The sequence below is a fragment of the Gymnoscopelus microlampas genome (genome assembly GCF_963454915.1).
Source record: "Gymnoscopelus microlampas genome assembly, chromosome: 17".
NCBI lineage: Eukaryota > Metazoa > Chordata > Actinopteri > Myctophiformes > Myctophidae > Gymnoscopelus > Gymnoscopelus microlampas.
The window spans coordinates 13,742,607-13,762,522 of NC_139954.1; the positions used below are offsets into that span (position 1 = coordinate 13,742,607).

General features: G+C 40.6%; 2 protein-coding genes across 3 annotated transcripts in view; both read right to left on the reverse strand.

The window, feature by feature from the left end:
- The window catches only part of adarb1b (adenosine deaminase RNA specific B1b), a 218,940-nt gene extending 205,899 nt beyond the window's left edge, over window positions 1-13,041 (reverse strand). For both annotated transcript variants that reach the window (XM_084085070.1, XM_084085069.1), the window contains exon 1: window positions 12,830-13,041. The gene's annotated coding sequence lies outside the window, so the exon portion shown is untranslated. The remainder of the gene's footprint in view (window positions 1-12,829) is intronic.
- A 2,560-nt stretch (window positions 13,042-15,601) lies between these two features.
- Window positions 15,602-18,996, reverse strand: LOC311064305 (olfactory receptor 5AR1-like; the record flags this gene model as incomplete). Its single annotated transcript, XM_084084140.1, has 2 exons — window positions 15,602-16,497; window positions 18,930-18,996. The coding sequence occupies 2 exons, from the start codon at window positions 18,994-18,996 to the stop codon at window positions 15,602-15,604; spliced, it is 963 nt and encodes a 320-aa protein (XP_083940266.1).
- Between the last annotated feature and the right edge of the window lie 920 nt (window positions 18,997-19,916).

Consider the following 19,916-nt stretch of genomic DNA (forward strand, 5'->3'; position numbering starts at 1 on the left):
TAAATCCCTAACAGTTTTCTAAAAAACTATAGTTGCTAAACTTGCTATATCAGTGGCTCTCAAACTTTTTCATGTCAAGGACCCCCACATTTATATGTATTTGGCCACGGACCCCCCCCCCCCCCCCCCCTCTTCTCAAAACATTTTGTTCCAGGGACCCCCCAGAAGCAAAGATATGAGTAAAATTTTCACTTAAAAAATGTATATACATTCAAAAGATTTGCAGAAACGTTCACGATTTTTTTTCAAAAATAGCAGATCTACAAGCTCATAGCGCGGCACCGAGTGCCGCGCTATGAGCTTGTAGATCTGCTATTTTTGAATAGCCCTAAGAAATCGTAAAAATGACACAGATGCGTTCCCGGTCTTAATGGGTTATTCAAGAGATTCCAAAGGCTGGCCATGGCCATTTCATGTCTCTTTTGATGAATCCTCTCCAAGACACATCTGTAGAGCCATATGAAATCCGTGTTAACGGAATCGCAGACGGAATCGCGGAAATGGCCAATAAAAATGGAATTGGAATAAAACACGGAATATTGCAGAATTTGGAAAAAAAAAAAAAATCGCGGTAAAATTTTTTTTTTTACCGCGAATTTTTACAAATCCACGGGACACCACCATTTTGCATGGCCACATCCTACTTTATAAACAGTAAAATCCACGTAGAAATAGTCTTAGAAAGACGATAGAAACAATAATACATGCGCGACGCCATTTTGCGCATGCTCAGACCGAAGTCACCGAATTATTTTGGGAACATTTTTGCGTATAACACAACAAGGGCCATGTATGGACTGTTATATTTTGAACATTTATTAATTTCCACTTACCAGACACTTTTTTTTATGGTAAAAATGAGCATAAAAAGCAAAATACAGAATTCAGAAATATTAAAATGGAAAAAACAGAATTTGGGAAAAAATAAAACGGAATTCATATGGCTCTACACATCTGTCACAGATGCGTTCCTTGCATCACCATTCACCACCATGAACAGCATCACAGACTAGCTGGAACTAATGCTGACCCCCTTATATAAAATACAAAATGGGGTCAGATTAACCCATTCAATCCTGTCTCATTTTAGATTTGAGCTATAACCATTATTTCATACTTTGGCTATTCAAAAGTAGCATATCTACAAGCTTGTAGATCTGCTATTTCTGAAAAATCTTGCGCAATTTTGTGCAATTCTTTGAACGACATTTTTAACTCAAATCTTTGCTTCTGGAGGTCCCTGTAACAAAATATTTTACAAATGTTCGCTTTAAAATACATATATATTATTCAAAGATTTGCACACATTTTCACGTTTTTTCAAAAATAGCAGATCTACAAGCTCATAGCGCGGCACTCGGTGCCACGCTATGAGCTTGTAGATCTGCTATTTTTGAATAGCCAAAGACATCTCAAATGACAGAGATGCGTTCCCAGATTGAATGGGTTCAAATGTTGAGTGAGCAGAGTCAACACACATACTGTGTACCCGGACCAAAAAGCAGTGGCTATGCTCGCCTCCCCCACTGTTCTGTCTTTCATTCAATTCTACACACACCTGGCCACAACTGCACAACTATTTATGACCAATTCAAGTAGTTGGTGTCATCCAAAATGTAAACCAACACTCATAGTATTTCACCCGGCCAACTTGCTCTTTAGAAAACAGAACAGATGTTTAGCGTGTTGCTAGAGCACAAACCTACAAAGTAAAAACAATGGGTTCTATCCATTAGAAATACAAAAGTACTACATTCCATCTATGGTTTCACGATCGCTAGCATCGTGAACATTTTTGCTACACGCTGAATTTTTAAGGTTGCACAAGCTATCTGCTGCAACAGCTATTCTGTCACAGAGGGAATTTAGCTAAAAGGGATTGTGGTTAATTGAGGAAGTCCGTCTACCCTGCCGAAAGCCTGACCCCCGTCACCCTTGGCCACTCCGGCGGGAACAGAAAACAGCCTACTGGCTAAAATCAGAACATGTCATTAACCCTTTCAAAACATGGGGCAGCGATGCGAGGCATCCAGGATCCCAGCACTAAAAGGCACTCTGTTTTGCTTTTGTTCTTCCTCTTCCCTTTCTATATATAGCCATATCACCAAGGGCTGGATGCAGAGCCGTATGGCATATGGAGCGGGAGGAGACGGAGGAAGGGTGGTTCCTCATGGTTGACTTGAGTCATGACACCCTAATGTAGACACAGGAAGTCACAAGTGTGCAGACTCAAGAGGTGAACTCGTTGAGAAATAAAATCGGAAAGAAATAAAAACGGACTCGGATCAAGCTCAGGCTGGAGAATATACTGCACATCATTTGGAGGATGGGTGGATCACTAAAAGATTTAAATAAAAAAAATGAACATTCCAACCTGAGGAGTTATTTTGTATGGCAAACAATCCCATTAACAATTAGGATGTGTGATATATTATTTTTGTAAAATAATTGTTTTAACTTAAATGTAAAACTCTATATTCGGACAGGTTAACAGGTCTTTCCAGCTATCAGCTTCAATTGTAAAGTGCTCCAGTACCAATTTTGTGTGCTCAGTTTCTTGTCTCGTCACTTCCAATTTCACTTGTTTATCCTGTATCTTGAATTAGTTTTCTCTCCTGAAGTTAAAAAAAAGTGCTTAGGAAGCGAGATACAGCCTTTTTCAGTTATAAATTAAACAAGGAGTGGATGGAGCTGCAAATCTTCAGATAATGATATCTTGGCTTCTGAACAAAACAAAAAAACATTTTTAGTTTCTTTTTTTTTTTTTTTTAAACACGTCAAACACGTCATTGGCACGTTGCGCCATTGTGGTAAAACACGTGAAACACGTCAATGGCACTCAATGAGTTCAAATGTTAAAAAACGGGAAGAAGAAATAACGGGAGGCGGGAAGAAAGAAAATAAAGAAACAACGTCCTCAAAATTATATAACATGGACTTATTTCCCACACATCAATATGTGCCATTTTCATTGTGAACATAATACATCACTACTTGACTGGTAACATACATGGAATTCATGATGCATGGCCTACTGTACATTTCATATGTTCACACATCTGCTCGGTGATATTTCGAGGCACATACCCAGTGCAGATACAGTACTCTCACTCTGGAAGATGGCAGCATCACTTATCGCAGCATTCTGTGAGTTTTAAAAACAATTGCCATACCCATATAGATAATTACTGACTGGAAACGGTTCAAACATTTCAGAAGCCTGTTCTATGCTCCCACTTAACCCTTTAAGACCGGGAACGCATCTGTGTCATTTTAAGATTTATTTTGGGCTATTCAAAAATAGCAGATATACAAGCTCATGAGAGCTTGTAGATCTGCTTTTTTTTTTTTTTTATCGTGAAAATGTGTGCAAATCTTTAGTTTGAATATATATATACTTTTTTAAAGCGATTTTTTTAAACTCAAATCTTTGCTTCTGGGGATTTTACAAATGTCTTCTAAATCCTTTTTTTTTTATCTATTCTTTTTTTACTTATGTTGCTATATTATCAAAGGTTTTCAAACTTTTTTCATGTCAAGGACCCCCAAAACATGTATTTGTCCGCGGACCCCCTCCCATCTAAAAATATTTTGTTCCAGGGACCCCCAGAAGCAAAGATTTGAGTTCAAAATGTAATTTTGAACTCATATAAAATAATATAAAAGATTTGCACAAATTTTCATGATTTTTCAAAAAATAGAAGATCTACAAGCTCATAGCGCGGCACTCGGTGCCGCGCTATGAGCTTGTATATCTGCTATTTTTGAATAGCCAAAGAAATCTTTAAAATGACACACACGTGTTCCCTTTCCCGGCCTTAAAGGGTTAAAGACATTTAAGTTTACACCAAAATTCACTGTACACACATGAGCAGAGGATTTATTGTCTCTGTCTGTACAGACGGCAGCAGCAAAGGGCGGGGGAGTGGAGTGAAGCTTATAAAACATGAAAAGCATGTTTTCACAGTCTACTCTATGAGGCCTGCATTATTGATGTGCTTAGCCTAATCCATTGCGGATACATGTACCACTGCATCACGGCACGATCCATGTTATCGGGGTTGATACACACACGACAGGACAGTGGTCATGAATCATTGTGTGCGTGTGTGCGTCTGTCTGTCTGTCTGTACGTACAAGTTCACAAAGACCGCTGGGTATAGCATTGGAAAAGACAGTGACGGTAGCTATACTGACAGACACAGCAAGCGAACTATAGCAGCGGTGCCCTGGGGGAATGTGGCTCTTCTCGAAGCCTGCTGGCGATCCACTGAAAGCCCTATAAAGGCTGACAGGTACGCACTCCTCTCTCAAGCACAACTTCACTTCAGGGAAAAGGAAGGCTATGGGAAAACAAGGAAACAGGGGTAGCCTATAAGAGCTTTAAGAGAGATACCGTACATCCTGCACATATGCATTCCAGAGCATTTCCTTGAACTTCGGGGGGTAAATGGAATGCTTGAACGCACGCTTTTAGGAGGAACGGTTCACGCCACACACGGCGCGAACTGGCACATGTTGATCACGTTTTGAGCTTCCCTATCTGAATAAAATCGTTGCCAAACTGTTTTTTCCATCCAATCAGAATTGGCCGATTTTTTGCTGCTCTGCCATGATCGTTGACTGGCAGCTGAGTCTCATGAATCTGATTCTGCAGCAGTCAAATGTATACAATACGCACAAGCAGCACAATGGTTAAGCAGCACATTCAAGAGCAGTCAGCACAACAACATGTCGTCGGTGTGGAGGTTTTGCTTAATGAGCAGAATGTTTTGTTTTGCAAGTCATTTTGGGGGCTTTTTTGAGCCTCCATTTGTCAGGGACAGTATATAGATAGAGAGAGGAAACATGAGGAGAGTATGGGAGATTGGGAGTGTTTAGGCTACTACTCAATGCATATTAATTAAAAATGAATAAAAGCCACCTACGGTAGGTACCTTTTCTCTTCTTCTGATTGCATGATTTGATTAAAAAATCCTAACAATTATATTAAATCTGCAACATATTGATATGTCTTAAGGCCACAGTACAGACATTAACCAACACCAAATGGAATACTTATTTGAATATAAACAAAACTGTTTCTTAAAATGTTGCACTTGCCTTCTGTCTGATAGAATAATAACGTATGGGCCAAGAAATGAGTTGTTTAATCATAGTTGCATTTACCAACTTCATTTAAGTTAAATAAGGATAAGCAATGCAGTTCTGTTAAAGGACGACTTCACCCATTATTCAATCTATCTTCATATACTACATGTAATTGGTCTTCACTAATGCTCATTATTATATGGTACCATTTTTGTCTACCCCGTCTGAGTCTCAGAGGAGGGCTGTCAGAAACCCGCCTACCAGTGACCTCATCGATGGGGAATCCAAGCTAATAGAGTGTCGCAGTTCCGCCACTTCCTGGTGCCGGAAGTAAATACTCGATGCATTTTTCCCATTGACTTTTCCAAAAATATTTATATCAATCAATTTAAGCCTAGAATCAAGCCATCCAGGATCCTGGTGAATCATGACCATAAAACCTTTTTTTCTGTGATTTTATTTTATTTTATATTTAATGATATGATATACTATATTTAATAAATACCCTTTGATTTGCCGTTTTCAAAAAATGTTTTTCACAGAATCAAACGTTTTATGGTCATGATTCACCAGGATCCTGGATAGCTTGATTCTAGGCTTAAATCAATTTATATAAATATCTTTGTAAAAGTCAATGGGAAAAATGGATCGAGTATTTACTTCCGGCACCAGGAAGTGGGCGGGAACTGCGACGCTCTATAGTAACTGCAGGGTGGAAAGTTAGCATGCTATAATGGACGCCATTGTTCTCGCGTTAATAAAAATCTTGTTTTAAAAAAAAAACACAGACCGAGTACAAAGAAATGGTACCATTTTATCATGAGCATTAGTGAGGACCAATTATACGAAGATAAGTTGAAAATGGGCGAAGTGGTCCTTTAACAATGTCATAAAAAGTTATTTAAATTGTCATATCCTTATTGTTATCCGTGGACTAAACTGGGTCAAGTCATAATGAAAGGTACAAAGCAATTGCTCGCCCTAATATAAAGTATATCGGCCATATGACAGCTTGTGATCAACCTGTACCTTAATATCTACAGTACCTACCTGCAGATGCCTGTGATAAGGACTTGATGGGCCTGTTGCAGCTACGCAACTACTCAAAAATAAAATAAAAAACATCAATGTTTTACATCGGTAAGAACACTGTGCCAGTAGATCTCGGTGCTATTGGAAATGTGTATTACATGTGCTCCGTTTTGCGTTAAAATAAGAAAAAGTCGGCGGCTCAGTGAAGGGTTTCTATGAGGACCTCATGTCGGGTTTTGATGTTGAGGAATAAATTACAACAAATTATAACAAGTGTTACCAAAGGGACAACCCACTGAGACTGGTAAGAAATGAACCACGGTTGTGATTGTGAATAGTTCCAACAGAAAATTTAAAACTGCTTTACAGACTTCAAAACCAAGGACAAGGTCACTCAGCCCTGAGATCTGTGTGGCTGTTGGTTACATTAACCCATTAAGACCTGAGGCCGATTCGACAAATGTCTTCTAAATCCAGTTTTTTTTTTTTAAACGTTGCTACATCAGTGTTTCTCAAACATTTTCATGTCAAAATTATATGTATTTGGCCGCGGACCCCCATTTCAAAATATTTTGTTCCAGGGACCCCCCAGAAGCAAAGATTTGAGTTACAAATGTTTGCTTTAAAAATATATATTTTCAAAGATTTGCACAAATGTTCACGATTTTTCAAAAATAGCAGATATACAAGCTCATAGCGCGGCACTCGGTGCCGCGCTATGAGCTTGTAGATCTGCTATTTTTGAATAGCCAAAGAAATCTAAAAATGACACAGATGCGTCCCAGGTCTTAATGGGTTAACGCCCTGGCTTCAAATTGATGTTAACTACGGTGTTTTCACTGTTTTAAAAACACCTTGAACTTTAATAGTTACTCCCAAATACTTTGAGCAGAGCAGTGTCGTGTTGTTGTGAGAGCAGCAGGCAACCTACGGTATGAATGTGAAGCAGGATATCTTACAAGAGTGGTGAGTTCAGCCGTCCTACACAAGGTTAAGACAAAGGGTTTATTGTTTGTCTTTCATATTGCATAGCATTGCATAACTGACGAGTACTGGTATATATTTACACGCTCTAGACACTATAGTTCATTCAGGAGGACTAATATTTCATGCATATAACCTCGGATCAGTGACTCCCCGAGTCCTTCTCCTCCTCCCCCCTCAGGAGATAAATAACATACAAAAGCTCCATGACAAAATGATGACCTGCAATCCAAAACAAACCCAAAAGCGAATCATGTATAACAACGGCACCAAAATGAGCATGGCTGGGATGGTTAGGGGGTACAAATCTAGAGCCTGACTAATGGCAGATTTTTGGGGGCCTTTCTGCTCGTTACAATTTGGTGACACAGGGGTGACGGGGCAGCACCGATAGGGCCGTCCTTGCGGGCAGGCGCGTAGCCACGGGTGGGCATAGTTAGGCCTGGGCCCACCCATTTGTTTGTCTGCCCACTCCAAAAAAAAAAAAAGAAATTATAACTTTATTTTTTATTTATTATTTTATTTATTATGTTTTTTTTTATGTCATATTCAGGCATTTTGATAACAGTGTATAAATATATATATATATATACCCAAAATCCATCACAAACCCGCAGAAAAAGTCACATTTTCGCGCGCGGGCATGGTCCGGGCACACATGCACGCGCGCGCCCACCCGTGACTCCCTCGGCCCAGGCTCGGCTAGCGTTCTGGCTACACCACTGCTTGCGGGGGGGTCATGCAAGCCAGGGTCTCCTCTTACGACCCCCGTCATCTGATGTCGCCAAAAACGACAGCTCTACCTCCTGCTTCCATGCTTATCACTGCACCGAGCAATTAAAATACACTGCAAGCAAAACCACCCCTGTTGCTCTCCACCATTAGCTTCCAAAATGCAGGCGCTTCCGATGGAAGTCAGAGAGATGGCAGAGAGCCGGTGCACGCTTCTACCCGTGGCATTCATTTCATGGAGGGCCTTAAGCGAGCTGAATGCATTACTGTTCATGTGACAAGTTGGCCTATTCACTCAGTTATTATGAATTCCCCGCCACTACCTCTGTTGGATATTTGGAAAAACTAAAAACTAAAAACCACCTGCAGCATTTTGTATCCTGCAACAACTACCAACTCGAACGTATGAAAGTCACCCTCAACACATGAGTTAACATAATGATGGCGCTAAGACTCGGTTTCCCTAAGCTGGGTATTGATAAAAAGGGAAAACGTTTGCTTTGTCATCCAGCATGGGCATTTTTTTGGCCTCTCTGTGGAATAGAGTGTAAATTCCAGCCGGCGCAGCAGTGCAGGCCATTGTGCTGTCACTAGTCCCCAGGACAAACTTCAAAAACAAACTTGGTACAGACATAATACATAAGATGGTGGATTATTATTGCCAGTATCTTATTATCGAGCTTCAAACTAGCAGCCAGGTGATTAATTTCTCTTTCTCCTCCATTACCGAAAAAAAGTCTCATTAAGATGTCTCTCGTTCGTCTTCAATCTAGTTTATCAAAAAACATAACATGTTATTGATCATGGCAATATTAATAACACAGCGCAGTGCATACTCCTTCCGACGGCCAAAGTTTTCTTCGGAAAACTACAAATTGACGTCATTCATTCCAAGCTTCAGAAGGGCGGTCCCAGAACTTTTCCTAGGAACCCGTGCACCTCCAGCATGCATGTCCTGACTCGTCAAACTATAGTTCGGGAGGCCTTTCCGAACCGGGAGATATTCTGAGTACGTATTGCGCTTTAGGCACATCAAAGCTATAGGGGGTTCTGCAGATACAGTATCAGAGGAGCATACACTGTCTTGGAAAGGGCACACCACGTCCCTTACTACTTTGTTCAGATCATCATTATATATGTGCACCACACCATAGATAACTTAAAGAGAGCTTGACCCCTTTAGGTTCCAGTGTTTCTGCACACAATGCATGGTCATTTACATTATCAATGAATCCCTTGACTGTACAACACACCAAAGGTTTTGTAATATAAACATTCCACATTATGTCTGCTACCGTATTCAGTTATAAGGCTCTCAGTATCACTACTAATAGCTTGACAACCATTTTGCTGCTTGTACCTGTATGAGTGACAAATAAAACCTTTATTCTTTAATCCCCTGTCCCGGGCAGATGAGCAACTGCTCAAATCTTATTATCAGTTGGCTTTGCATTGCCACTCAGCTGGACAATGAACAATGAATTGGCTCACTAATATGGATCAGCCCACGATATTTCCCAGCAAAAAAATAAACAACTTTGATTGCAGTAAGACCATGTAATAATACCATGGACATAGTTCATCAACCAATGTTTCATCAACAACTCAAGGAGAAAAAAACAAGAGGATGCCAAACAGGGTGGAAAATGAACACCTCCCACCTCCCTCCAAATGCAGGTGATTGTTTTGCACTGGGGCATACATTTAACTAGCCTACCACCAGCCAGTGGTGGGAAGCTTTGTAAGAGGATTCCATAACTAAAATTGGCAGTTTAGCGACATTACATTTATGATTTCAACACTTATTTCATTCAATGCAACTTGGAGACGATCTTGACAAGAAGCCCAGTTGCTTTAAAGATGTCCAGGATTTCTTGACTTAACTTGGGATGCACAACATACCGTTCATCATATTGGCATCGGACGATATTTCGTTAAAATGCAATATCTGCATCAATCTGATATCAAAATAATCCTGATAGTTTAGCCAATATCATATTTTATAATATTTATGTGTCAATGTGAAAGCTGAAAAAGCTTGTTGTGATGATTGAAGGCACTCAAGGCAGCAGAAAAAAAATTATAGGTAGAAATTGTTACTACTAAGTTGTTACTAATCTCTTACAGTAGTGAAAGCAGACACTTGGAAACAGAGTGTGGTGTTAAGTAATAAATAATAAATCAGGTAAGAATGTTTTGTTTGGTTTCTTTTGTTTCGTTTAATTTTTTGGGACAAGTCTGCAACTGCACCCAAAATCACTGTTACTGTATAATAGGTGTAAGTTAAACGCTACTGGAAACTTGTATTGCAATATTGGTATTGATTGATTTGACCATGTGATTAATCAATATTGTGCATCCCTAATAAGAATAGGCAACTCTGAGAGATAGTTTCAAAGGGCAGACAAGTGCCCTGTTGCAAAGTTACTAAGAGAAGATGTGGTGGACACAATTTCAAGTTGGTGTTAAAAGGCCTGTGCTGGTTAAACAAAGCTACAGCAATCAAGAAGAGCAAGCGATAAGCCTTTTTCACATGTGGACAATGTACACGGTACTGGTTGAGCTCCATTTTGTTCAAATTAAAAGCAATGAATAATCACTGCTTTGATTTTTAATTCTATTTTTTTTAATCAATGCACATTCTGGCATTCCAATTTATTGACAATTATTTTCTAGATTGAAAACATACCGAACAGTGACACCAATGTATTGCATGAAACCGTCAGTTTGGTTGACCATTACAGCCCTAATAATCCAGGTTAATTTCAGAGTTGGCTCAGCAAATGTCTATGCAGAGCTGTTATGCAGACTAAACTTTGATATCTGTTCAAGTTACAACTCTAAGGTGATGGAAAGTACCCCAGAGTTTGTCAGTAAGCCATTTCATTAATTAGCTGCTTGCTGTATTTAGAGAGGCTTCACAGATGTTGAGACCCATCCGGTTTTCTTCAAATGTGAAACCTTGCCTGTGTGAAACCGCTGTCCTTGTATAGTGAAAATGAATGCAGCAATGACGCATTCATCACAGCAGAAATGATATTGCCCTCGGGGGGGAGCGAACATATGGATCGAGGACATCAGCGGGTAATATCTGTATCAGGGTATATGCGAAAGTGATGGCTATGGCCCCTGCCTGCCGTGATCGGGCACCACAGGGTTAACAGAGGCCATGGCTCTCCTTGCGTTGACAGCCAGCAGCAATTTATTAACCTCAGCATTAGCAGCAAGCATCCTCCTCTACTTCTGCTGATACATGGCACGCACACTAGCCTGAACTGCAGCCTATACCAAACAGAGGAAAAAGCACACGGCAGCAGAGGAGACTAGCGTAGATTTCACTCCAGACGCATACCTACGAACACGGATACAAGACCGATTTGGCAAGGTTGTCCTTGGTGGCCGACCGTGCTGTGATGCTCTCTCTATTCTCCAAAGCCTGTCACCTCAGTAACTAGAGCAACGTTGCAGCACTGTTATGAAATAAAGCACAGCGCCAGTGTGATGCTATTGGAGCTGGGACTTGAGCATTATGACAGTGAGCTCTCCGACCTATAGCATAACTGGTGATACAACTTTGAAACACGAAGCGAGATCATCACGTGATGACCCTAATAAGCCTTAATGCTCAACTGTATTTGCCAAGGATGTCATTGACTGCAGATTCTTTTTACTGTTCCACTATGGGATTTAGTCAACTTGCCATGGGATTTAGTTAACTGCCATACAAATTAGCAAAACATTGCTACCAAAAGGATTGTTGTCATTGTGAAAAAAATAAAATAAATGATAAATAATTTAATCAAATGAAAACATCAATTATTCCACTAATTGTATAATTTTCATCCCACCTATTCTTTGAAAGGGTTGCTGGACATTTACCTGTGTTGTTAGAACTTCCCTTTAAAAGGGAAACCACAATGGTTAAGAACTAGCTTCTAGCTTGAGGAGAGAAGAGATGATGATGATGATGACCATAATCACATGTTTATTGGGCTGTCCTCGACTACAGCAAGAGCATAGGCTTGTGTATGTTTAAACATTTCATGCGGGTTAAACAGTCACCGTTTCCCCCCACTGATTACAATTTCAACTCAACAACACTGTAATAAATCATCAAATGTTGCATTTTGAACCTACACAGTAAGATCACCAATGTTAATGTATCCATTTGTATTGTAACTGAGTGTACTGTAGTGTACGCAAATGTTAGAATGTAACGAAATGGTCACACTTGTACAATCAGAGCTAAATGAACGGTATCGCACTGTGTGTATTATCAGAACCTCGCCGATAGGGCCATCATCAGCTCCATCCTCGCAGCAGCCAGTATAGCCTACGATGACTACACACAACAACAGTCACTTGTACGGCATTAACACATTATTTAATCCGATGACTATATGAAAATGTACATTAATAAATAACGCATTGATTTACATCGACATCGTACTCCTCCCACAGCCGATACATTGGCCTCAGGTCGACGCTGCATGCCTATTTGCTGTGTGTGTGTGTGTGTGTGTGTGTGTGTGTGTGTGTGTGTGTGTGTGTGTGTGTGTGTGTGTGTGTGTGTGTGTGTGTGTGTTATTATCCCGATCATCCAATGTGACAATAATGTTGTGCCATGATCTATACATATGATGCGCAGACCTCCGCAACACAGGTTGAGATTAGCAGCCATAAAGCCCCCCCAATAATAGTCATCATGTTGCGTTCATGCGAAGACGATTCAGCACCGTCCGCGTTCAATACACACACACACACAGGCCAAAGTCAATGTTGATGTGCATTCACATTATCCCAGCATGTAATTCTTCTGACAACAGAAGCGTCATGTCTGCACTGTTCTAAAAAAGGGGGGGGGGTTACATAAACACACACCCGGAACACAGGCACATTTATCCCTGTTGTTTGTTTTTGTTTTTGTTTTTTTTACCGCCTAGTCTTGGTCTTTTACTATTTAAAAAAACGGTTAACGGGTTGTACTCACGTATTTTGTAGCGGTAGAGAGAGAGAGAGAGAGAGGCGCCCCCAGAGAGAAGCTTTTAGACTCGTCGTCTAGTACGGTTTCACATCAAAGGCAACACAGCCGTCTCTTGTCCTCTGTCCGTCGGGTCGCTGCTGTGCATCGGCGGTTGAAAAATGAATAGAGGCGAAGGGAGCGAAGCAGTGAGAGAGAGAGAGAGAGAGAGAGAGAGAGAGCTAGAGAGAGAGAGAGCTGGAGCCTCGAGGAGCCGCATGTACTGCAGTGCACTGCACAGTCTATGCTACTGCTGGACTAGTGTTGCCAGGTTACGCGAGAGAAACATGCAACCGGGTCTATGAAAACCATTGAGTGTACCGCACTATCTGTACCGAGTAGACTAGACCTGTCTAGACCTGCTACTCCTGCACATAATAACCTCAGATTTAAAATGATTTTAAAGGTAGCAGCTCTGTTTATAATATAAACAGACTGCTGGACATTTTAAATCTGAGGCTTCTTTGTAAGCTATTTAAATAGTTTTGAGAAAAAGTGACTGCAAAGGATCGTTGCTATTTGTTTCAAAAAGCTTCATACCCTGTATATAGCATGTATAACGAATGTGACTAGCTCTGTTTAACACAATGCTGAACCCCCTCCAACTGTATATACTTTCCCCATTTTCTTAAACTGTTTTTATTATGTATTTTTTTTGACACTTGCTTTGGCAATGTAAACGTATGTTTTGAAAACAAGCCCAATTTGCCAGAAGCGACTAGGCTACACGAGCCCTTTAAACCTCGGCTATTTGAAAATAGCCGATCTACAAGCTCACAAGGCGTCACAATGCGACGGCGTTGAGAGTTTGTAGATCTGCTATTTAAAAAATAATCTTGAAGCTGTGAAAAATGTGGAATATGTTCGAAACTCAAATCTTGTATGGGGGTCCCTGGCAGGCTGGCACAAAATATTTTCAGATGGGGGGTCTGTGGAAAAATACATTCATTTGGGGGTCCTTGACATGAAAATGTTTGAGAACCACTCGTTTAAACAACATTATACAGCAAGCCCAACATAAGTACACTTTAGAAACAATCCCCAAAAAACGCAACCACCAATATTTACAAGCGACTTTACAGAAAAACAAGCCCGACGTCGCTTATAATACGCGGACATGGCAACCCTGCAGTCTACGCTACTGGACCACACGAAGTCTCGCGGTGTCGCTCGGTCGTGAGCGCGAAAACGTGGAGGAAGACGTCGTGTGGTTTTATTGGAGGATTGGATTCATGGTGTTCCATCGACGTGCTTTCCCATTGCAGGGAGGATCGTTTGCTGACATTGTGATTGGCTAGTTGGTTGTCAGGCAACACGATATTGTGTCGTAGCCCTCACGAGATTTTAATACTTGTATTTATTTTATTTTATTTTTCATAGCTTGGCTCACAGACAGCTACTTATTTAAGGAGGGAAATGATCCTGTCTTAACAAAGACGCTGCTTGTGTTATTATTACAGTTGCTGTCTTGGAACATTTTTGGACAGCACCGGCGGTTGCCTGACAACTACCCAGCCAATCACAGTGCTTCTGTGCCTCCGGGTTATGGGATCTCTAGACCTCTGTGTGCGCAACGGGCATGGATGGATCTTGTATGTGAATCCAACCCATTGATGTAAAGCTGGAATCCAGAATGCATTTTAGAGACTACCACACTACCTTATTTTAAAGTGTAACTGTTTAAATTAAACAAAAGTCATTTTTGTTTTATAATCTTTCTGTAGAAATATTTTTCACAATAAACCTTCCACATCAATGTGTTTTACCTCTTAACAAAGGGTTTTCTTTTCTTAGTGAGTGTCTGCCCCCATCCCCCCGACAATCAAGCCAAAATGACATAGGTACAGTCAGGAATTGTATAGGAATTATACTAGTGGAAATGTAGTTATTTATGTATTTTAAAATGAATAAATACAGTTTCCAACATATCCTCCTCAGGCCTTAGAAGTTACCCTGCAGCATTCCTTAGCGGTAGCCTACAAACACTGTATGACAAAGAAGCTGAGAGGTGATGTGTTGCCATAAAGACTACTAAAAATGAATGTTACACATTATACTTTAACCACATGAACCCTATAGCGTACCTATTCTAGGGGGGATATTTAGCGAATATAGCAGATCTAAAAGCTCACAGGAGGGAGGGGGGGCCTTGCATAAAGCCCTTGGGAATCCGGTCAACTATAGGGTTGAAGTGGTTTACCAATCTGTATGGTAGACAGTATGTGAATTCAATATAACTAGCAGTCACAGCGTCATGTGAACCATGGCTATCACACAATATACTTATTATATTGTGGCTGGAGAGGTTCTCTCTCTCTCTTTCTCTCTCTCTACTCTTCCATTGAGACATTTTGTCATAATGTGCTATATAATGTTATGTTGTTTTCTCCATTATCTTATTGTCTCATTTCTTAACTTATGGAGGCCTATTTGTTAACTTCAAATCAAACTTTTACCTCAGCAAATACAAAATGACAAATGTTAAATTAATAACTGATCAACACATTTTAATAGCAATGTTTTGCAATTATAAGATGGGCAGCCAGCATAACTGTACATGTAAATATATAATGTGACATATACACAAGGTGATAGCTGTACATACAATACAGTATACATATACATATTTCAGGGAGGTTAATGTTACGCACATTTTCAAAGACTTTAACTATTGATCTTAATAAAACATTGTGAGAATAATTGCCATTTGATACATCTAAAACAAAAACTAAACCGTAGGATTTACCAGGCTTTATTCTTCGAGACAATTACTGAGACAGTTAGCTCTGTCCTCAGCTTACAAGTCTTATTCACCCCTTTCACATCTTTTGTTTCAGCATGGACAAAACTCAGAATTCTTATTCGAATTTTGGTCAATTTAAAGCCATATATAAGCGGATTCAGAATTGGGGGAATAATAAGAAATTCGATTGCCATGAAGTTCTGGAAATCTTGAGATAAATCACTTGAGCCAAATCGCATGTACATCAAATCTAAAAGCAGAGCAAAAACATAAGTAAATAAAGAGATTAAATGTGGCACACATGTTTGCATAAACTTACCCATGTTCTCTTTAGATGTTTGGCATGTTCTGATCAAATGCACATAAGACCAAAAGATAAATAAAAAAAGGCCAAAGTAAAACAAAATGTTAAAATAAGAAATACCAGTGTGGAATTTGGACCCTGAGCAAGATAGTTTAATGACAAAATAGTTAACACAGTATAGTCTATTTACGTGTGATCCACATAATTGTGAATTTAATATTGACGCTGTGTTCATGAACATACCAGAAAGAGGTAAGAACCAGGAGAAAAACACCAAGAGGAAGACCCTGGATTTTGTCATGATCGTGTGGTACACCAGAGGCCGACAGATAGCCTCATATCTGTCATATGCCATCAAAGCTAGAATAGACAAGTCACTACAAGCTGCAGAGTGTATTACAAAACCCTGTAACAAGCATCCAGCATAAGAGATGACATGAGGAGATAACAGATCAAAGAGGAATTTGGGGTAAAAGCCTGCAGTCCCATAAAGTCCACTAATAAACAGGTTACACAGGAAGATGTACATGGGTTCATGCAGGCTTTTATCCGTAATGATGCTTACAATGACAACAGCATTCACCAGCAAAACTATGAAGTAAAACAGCAAAGAGATGCAAAAAAGTGCATGTCTGTGTTCAATTGTGTGATTTAACCCTGAAAGAGTAAACTCTGTTACAACTGAAATATTATCCATCACATTTAAACGTTAACAATTTTCAGTAAACCTAGTTCAATAATGTAAGCCACTGATATATCAAGCTCACCCTATTGTCACAGCAAACCCCTTGCAGGAAGTGTCGAGTTGCGAACATCTTTTGCTCTCCTCTGCCATCTGCCTTTTCTTGTGTTTATATCGTCTCTCTGACAAAAACAATGGAAGCTTGGGATTTGTGTGTGTGTGTGTGTGTGTCTGTGTGTCTGTGTGTGTGTGTGTGTGTGTGTGTGTGTGTGTGTGTGTGTGTGTGTGTGTGTGTGTGTGTGTGTGTGTGTGTGCGTGCGTGCGTGCGTGCGTGCGTGCGTGCGTGCGTGCGTGCGTGCGTGCGTGCACGTGAGTGTGTGTGTGTGTTTAAGTAACAGTCAATATGTCAATACTAAAGTATCTCTCCAGTACAGCTGCCACTCTGTTTGCTTCTCAAAAGCTAACTTTTAAACGTACCTATGCCTTAAGGTAAAACTTGATTACTTTGCTAATAAGGTTCGGTAACTTATAAGGTTAGTGGAATATATGTCAATAAAACATCGACTGATGCATTTGCACACATCATCAGTGTTGTTGCCTGGAGTCACTGGCTGTTTCGGGTCTTGCACAGACACCCTCCTCCAGGCGACCTGAGGCTGATCAGACCCCGGCCTGTGTCCTCAAGACCCCGGCCTGTGTCCTCAAGAGACAGTGAGGGCTGCCCCCACTGTCTCTTGAGGGGAGACAGTGTTAATTAGGGGGTTAGGGTTAGCCTGGCACTCGCCAGACCGACTACGTAGATCGCCAGACCGGCTACGCTGCATTTACAACCTGCAACATGCATGGATCCACGCCATCGGTCCGACCAATGCCAGACCAGGAAAGTTGAGATGTTGCAGCAGGTGTTGGCGACACTAGGAGGCTCTAGTCTAGGCACTGTGGTTTTGCTCCCGGCCTAGCCTCGGAAACCCATGCCTTTTTTTTTGTTTCAAAAGAAAAAAAGCCTGGGAGAACCTTGCAGGAACGCTGGTCTTAGGACCTTGTTATCTCCTAACCAATCAGAGTGCTCCAAACCCAGGCGCTGGAATCCAGCGCCTGGGTTTGGCTCCGCCCTTCAAGACCATCGATTGGGCTCGTTCTTTCAGTCTACTCCCGGCCTGGCTCCTCCCTCGTCTGACCAGAAATGGAGGCTTTTTTGTGTGTCGCATTGTCGTTGTTGCTGGGCTCAAACATCTCACTGGAGAGGGCTGCCAACCCTCTCCACCCCCTAGGCTCTCTGTGAGCAGCTAATCTCCGGCACCGTTGGCCCGGTCGCTGCGAAACTGTGCACACACACTCCCTGGATTCAGAACCTCTGGCCTGAATTTTTCAGATTGGCCTGTTATACCACCAGGAGGCCCATTTGTGCAAAACTCATTGTTTTATATACTACTCCTACAGATTTTGTTCAAACATCACACAAATCGGTACAGAGTATCTCTACAGTCATTTGATCAACATGGATCTGTCCGATTTCCCATATTCCATCCTGATTGCCTAAGATTGCCTGCCAAAGTTTGCAGGATTGATTCGTTTTCAACAAAATGCCTCACATCATGAACGCAGCATGCAATTTCAGTGACATTTTGCACGCATATTCCCATTTCCCACTAGGCCGAAGAAGAAATGCCACCCTTGTCACATTGGCCTGTTATAGCGCCAGCAGCAGGTCTAATTTGGCAAAACACATTTTTGGAACAAAATGCCTCAAATCATGAATGCAGTGTCTGACTGCAGTGAAAGGCCTACGAAGAAATGGCACCCTTTTCACGTTGGCCTATTATAGCGCCACCTGGAGGCCACAATAACCTACCTGACCTGGCCAAGACCACTTGGCCAGGTCAAGCCTTCAAGGAGCACTTTTTCTAGTTTAATATGTTTTTTAACTGAGCATCTTCTATTTGAATATACTTCCATACACCACTTTAAATATTAATTGTGTATGCTGTATTAAATTCAGTGGTGTACTGTATGAACCATACTAGAACAATTGCTGACTCATTTTTGCAAATGCAAAAACACTCATTCATGCCGCAAATGCAAACAGATGAATTAAAGCTGCATTGTGCCATGTTTTTGATAGTTATAAGGCCTTAAAATAAGTACATACTGTATGAAAGTTTAATTGAGACACTTTTCATCATAGGATAAGTGTCTACCCTCTTCAACCTTTCAACAACTGAATTCTGCAGGGTGTGACACCGAAAAGAACATAAATACACTGTGTTATATTGTGGTTGTAGGTTTTCTCTATAGCCTATTCTTCCATTGAGACATTTTGACCCTGGTGTTGGTAGACTACCAAGTAGAGATTCCATCTTGGAAGACTGGCAGAAATTGGCCTCAAACACGGAGCCCTGGCTCAACATGATGTGGCAGGGCTCTGTTGTGTGGAACACACACCTGGTAGGACATAAACTTACAGATTTCAGCTTTAAAGGACCAATTTACAGTCGATTTACTCCATTCAGAATGGATGTGAATGCTTGATACTTTGCTTGAACGCTCGCATATTTATTCTCAAACTCGCCTCTGTACTTTGTGTCTATATTGAGGTTGAAGTTGAACCATTTCATGGACTAGGGCAGGGTGATTCCACCAGCCCAGAGGCTCATGAACACAAATTAAACAAGTTAAAAACCATGACAAAGCATGCCGAGTCCTTATTTAGTCATAGCCGTGTTGGACACTAGAGGGTGACATAATATTACAAACAAAGGATTGTCCCAAGGTGGTGCATGAAGCCTTGACACTCTGTCAACCGTCATCTGGCCAGTGGTGGAAAAAGTAAAAGAAAATGTACTTAAGTAAAAGTATTAATACTGCAATGTAGAAATACTCTGTTACAAGTAAAAGTCCGGTAATCTAAAGTTACTTGAGTAAAAGTACGAAAGTATTGGCATCATATACTTCAGGTACCAAAGGTAAAAGTTGCCTACTCATTATGCACAATGTCCCATTGCACAAAATCTTTTGAAAATAGCAGATCTACAAGCTCACAACGTGTCGCATCGCGACGCGTTGTGAGCTTGTAGATCAGCTATTTTCAAATAGCAAAAGTTTAGGGCTGAAGTGGTTAATGTATGTTTTGTAATGATAATCACAATCTACAAAGTAACTATAAAGTTTTCAAATCATCGTAGTGGAGTAAAAGTACAATATTTGCCTCTGAGATGTATACGGAGTAGAAGTAAAAGTACTGAAAACTGGAAATACTGCAATAAAGTAAAAAAAATACCTCAAAATTGTACTTGAGTAAATGTACTTTACACCACTGCATCTGGCATAC